Here is a 4,551-nt window from a genome sequence, read left to right on the forward strand (position 1 = left end):
GCCTGGCGTGCTGCAGTCCATGGGGTCGCAAATAGTCGGACATGGCTGAGTGGCTGAACTGAACTCAACTGAAAGTCATATATCATGATGGCAGTTTTGAAATTGTTTAGGGTCCCAAAGACTCTGTCTCCTCAGTTTTCTACCAACAGAAAAACAGACTGCCTGGGTTCTTGTTGGTTCTTGCTGTTGTTTCCTGGTCCCATGCCAGGTTTACCCTGTGACTCATTTCCTCGTTTGTGGGAAGGATTAGCGTGGTGACCTGGAGAATAAAAGGAGGCATTCTGGGCGCTCACCTTTAAAGTGAGCTCCTTCTTCTCTGACACGTTAGACTGACTTGTCAGCAACAGCTGCCTCCAACATGAAGCTGGTGATGGTCCTCATGCTGGCGGTCCTCCCCCTGTGCTGCTATGCAGGTGAGTGCTGACGGGGTGCACAGATGTGGGGCTGAGGTTGCTGTCTGGTTCCCTGTGCAAGAGCTCCCACTCCCCAAGCACCAGTACAGGACAGGCCTGCCCACCAGAGACCTAAGCATCATCACTCATTCCAGAACCTCTGAAAGAAGGCCCTTTGTGGGCTTTGCCTCTGCCCTGGGTCTGCACATAGTGTCTCACGACATCAGGGCATCCCACCATCGTCACAGGTGCCATGAAATCGGGACGAGGCTAGTGACTGACTATTAGAATTAGGCATTTCAGCAGGGCAAGGGGAAGAGATGCTCTGATGATTCCTGATTTTATACCAGATGAGTTTCCTGAAAGAGGCACTCTTGGAGTCTCCTTAAATATGAAAAGAAACAGGAAATCTGCCAGAAGGTATAAAGCTCAGGCTGCAGTGGGTGGCCCAGGGTCCTGCACCCAGCTGGGAGCCCCAGCTCTTCACAAGTTTTCACAGTTGAGCCCTTCCGGAATGCCCTTCCTCCCAATCCCTCCTTGCTCAATGTTGGCTGAAGAGGGGAGTTCACACCTTCTTGGAGGTCTCCTTCCCCAGTAAAGAGCCAGCTAGAGAATAATGCCCTGGCAGCTAGTCTAGTCTTCGGTAATAAGTCACAGACATAGTTTACTTTATTCAACTTGCAAAGGTCTTTTCTTTTTTTTTTTCACTTTTGTTTATTTATTCTTGGTTGTACTAGGTCTTCTTTACTTTTCCCAGGCTTTCTCTAGTTGTGGTGAGTGGGGGCAATTCTTCACTAGGGTGCAAGGGCTTCTCATTGCGATGACTTCTCTTGTTGCAAGGGCTCTGGAGCGTGGGCACAGCAGCTATAGCATGCAGGGTTAGCTGCCCTAAGGCATGCAGAATCTTCCCCAACCAGGGATCACATCCCCCACATTGGCAGGCGGATTCTTATCCGCTGTGCCACCAAAGAAGTCCTACAGAGCTCTTTAAATACCTCTGCCTCGTTTGTTCCCCAAGTACTTGCAGATGTGTTCAAGGTGACAGGCTCAAGGTCAGCTAAATAAAACATTACAGACCCAAGAATAAAAGCCAGTTCTCTCTAATCCAGTTCCAGAGCTCCTTCTTCTACCCAACTGAGGTCGCCACAACAGATCTCTTCACAAACAAGAATTTCATTTATACATTATTTTGTTTGTTTGTTTCAGAAAATCACTAGCATCAACAGAGCTAATGGACAATATTCTAGAACCAGTACATGTACAATCCTGGGAAATCTTGCTTGTTACTCAGAATGATAATGGTGAAGCATCATATGACTTTGAACGAAGAAAGACCAGATAAAGTTTAATATGTTGCCCTGAGTCAGAGTGTCTCACTTCCTCAATGCCCTCCTTAGTCAAGGTTACATAAGGTTTGGCTTCTAGAGGCTAGCAAGAGGAAGCACAGGTGTTTTAGGTCTTAGAGAAATCCCAGATCCCAAGTTTACTCTCAGAGAATTGAGAACTGAAGACCATTCACCATAATCTTTCTGAATAGACATCTCTACAGGGATGTAAATGAATGACAACCATCATGGTTCTGCCCCTCAAAGATGTTCCTGCATCCATAACAGAGCCCGTGTTTGCCTTCTTTCTTCCCAGGTTCTGGCTGCTCTCTTCTTGAGAATGTGATTGAAAAAACAATTGATCCCACTGTGTCCAAGGAAGAATATAGAGACTATATTCAAGCGTTCACACAGAGTAAAACTGAGGAAAACGTTGTAGATGAATTCAAGCAATGTTTTCTCCAGCAGTCAAATGAAACTCTGGCCAATTTCGAGCAGATGATGGTAATTTCAGTTTCTTCTGATGTGCTTTTATAACCAAGGGACAGGGACAAATAGACTCTACATTTGTTATTCTTTACGGCAAAGCAAGTGATGAATGTGCTTTATTTCTGTCTATTTCACTGTGTGGTGAGTCTGATGATTTTGACATCAAGAAAGACATCCAAAGCTACAGTCCTGAAATCTTTAGTGAATAATAAATTTAAAAGACAAAAGAGAGAAAAGCGAAAGGTCTACCTAACCCTCATTTCCCCAGTAGGCACAGAGGCACACACACACACATTATGATCAGTGAAATAACCAGTCATGAAAAGACAAAGGTAGCCTAACTCTTATACCGGGTTTCAGGAGTAGCCAATCTCATAAAAACACAGGGTGGAATAGTGGTTTTCAGAAGTCAGATATTGAGGAAAAATGGGAGTTATTTAACAGGTATTTAGTTTCATTTTGCAACCTGAGGACAGTCTGGAGATTGGTCGTACTGACTGCAGAGTGAATATGGTGTTAGGTATATTTGAAATAGTGAAAATGTTAAATTACATAATTTACTATGTAATTTAAATTACATCCTTTACTATGATCCTTACAATGAAGGATGCTAGACTTTTCTTCTTGAAAAGCCTAGCTCAGATGGATCTTTCTGAGTCACAGTCTCGAGATTCTGCAGGCTACAAAGTCAAAGATAAAGGTCCAGGCTATTTTTTATATTTCTGACAGAAAGTCTGCACAGGAATTCAAAAATGTCTCGGGTCCTTGTATTGGAGCTGAGATTGTCACGATTCTATGGAAAACTGATAATATATGTAGCATCATTATAGATAAGTTATTACAGCAAGAAATGTGCAGAAAAGAACTTACTCAAGGGATCTCTGGTGGGGAAAAGATCTGGAAGCACCAGCACTTCTTTGGCATTAATAAATGTCTCCTGAATGATAGGATAAATGGGATCATTCTGATTTAATTTCCATTACTAATTCTCTTGGATGTCAGATGTGTGTGAACGCATTCAAGATAACAATGAGAAGAAACATTTATTGTGCAAGATTTTATTTTGCAAGAGGGAGCTGAAAATCTAAGTGATTTTTTTGTTGTTTTTCAGCAAACCATTTACAACAGTGTATTCTGTAAAATATTCTAACTTTCTACAAGACCTTTGGCTCAGAAATGTCAACTGGCGATGAGTATATACCACAAGCTGTCTGTCTTTTTGTCTTTTAATCTACACACTGCAAGACAATTGTTGAAACCTCAAATATGTTTTCATTTCAATAAAGTATCCGCATATCTTTTTTGTTATCTGATTCAAATGGAGACTTTAGAGAGCTTCACATATAACACACACACAGAATTAATCATTAAATAACTCTAGGGTGAAGGATGGAGGTATTTGAAAGGCACTTTGTCCCTTACCGTTTCTACCCAACATTAATTGGGTTTTCCTCCCCTCCTCATCCCCACCTCCCCAAGAACTAGAGGGGAGTTTCAGGTGGTTGGGTCATACCCAAGTTCCCTGACCTGTGTCGGTCTTCATCTTCATTCTGAACCCTGCTGGCCATGGGGGGCAACTTTCTCAGCTTTCCCTGTCTCTGCCCCAAGTGTGCAGGGCTGGGAGCAGAGCCAGTGAGAGAGGCAACTCAGGCAAAGCCAGGGTGAATTCTGTCTTGATTTTAAAATCTGATATGTGGCACTAATCTTAACTTTTAACATGAGTTCACAAAAATATTATTTAGCCTAATTCCTGAGATGTTTGAGTGACTGTAAGTCACTCAGTCCTGACTGACTCTTTGCAACCCCAAGGACCGTAGCCCGCCAGGCTCCTCTGTCCGTGGAATCCTCCAGACAAGAATACTAGAGTGGGTCGCCACTCCGTTCTCCAGGGGAATCTTCCCAACCCAGGGGTCCAACCCGGGTCTCCTGCATTACAAGCAGATTCTTTACTGTCTGAGCCACCAGATGTTTGATGCCCCCTAAGAGAACTGCATGACTGTCCCCAGGTGTGTCCCTCGAGTGGCAGTGTAACTCATCCCCTCATTCACACAATGACCTTCGAAGTCAGGAAGATCGGAGAAAACGTGCACTACGTTGGAACAAACCAAAACAAGAAATTTTAAAATTGAACCTTAGCTCCCCTTACTTCTACCAGTCCCCACAATCCTCTCACCAAAGATAAGTTACTGCCCCTCTGCTCACACCTCCCAGCATCCCTTTTCCTTCCTGGGCCATCCCTTCCACCAGGAAGACCTCTGGCCCTTTCTTGGGACGATTCAGCACCCCGAAGTTTTGACTCTTCCCTTCTGTATAATGTGTACATGAAAGAGGCACAAGAGGGGGTC

The 4,551-nt window shown here is 43.9% G+C and overlaps 1 protein-coding gene across 1 annotated transcript; it reads left to right on the plus strand.

Annotated features, from left to right (window-relative positions):
- Positions 1–275: 275 nt before the first annotated feature.
- Positions 276–3,505, plus strand: SCGB2A2 (secretoglobin family 2A member 2). The gene is made up of 3 exons (XM_043452276.1): positions 276–413; positions 2,034–2,221; positions 3,318–3,505. Exons 1-3 carry the CDS (start codon positions 359–361, stop codon positions 3,354–3,356), a joined length of 282 nt encoding a protein of 93 aa, XP_043308211.1. The 5' UTR covers positions 276–358; the 3' UTR covers positions 3,357–3,505.
- Positions 3,506–4,551: the final 1,046 nt, after the last annotated feature.

Source organism: Cervus canadensis, chromosome 29 (assembly GCF_019320065.1).
Source record: "Cervus canadensis isolate Bull #8, Minnesota chromosome 29, ASM1932006v1, whole genome shotgun sequence".
NCBI lineage: Eukaryota > Metazoa > Chordata > Mammalia > Artiodactyla > Cervidae > Cervus > Cervus canadensis.

Coding starts and splice junctions, on each gene's coding strand:
- SCGB2A2 (XM_043452276.1), top strand. CDS start 359: ATGAAGCTGGTGATGGTCCTCATGCTGGCGGTCCTCCCCCTGTGCTGC. Junction 414..2,033: donor CCCCCTGTGCTGCTATGCAG/GTGAGTGCTGAC, acceptor CTTTCTTCCCAG/GTTCTGGCTGCTCTCTTCTT. Junction 2,222..3,317: donor CCAATTTCGAGCAGATGATG/GTAATTTCAGTT, acceptor GTTGTTTTTCAG/CAAACCATTTACAACAGTGT.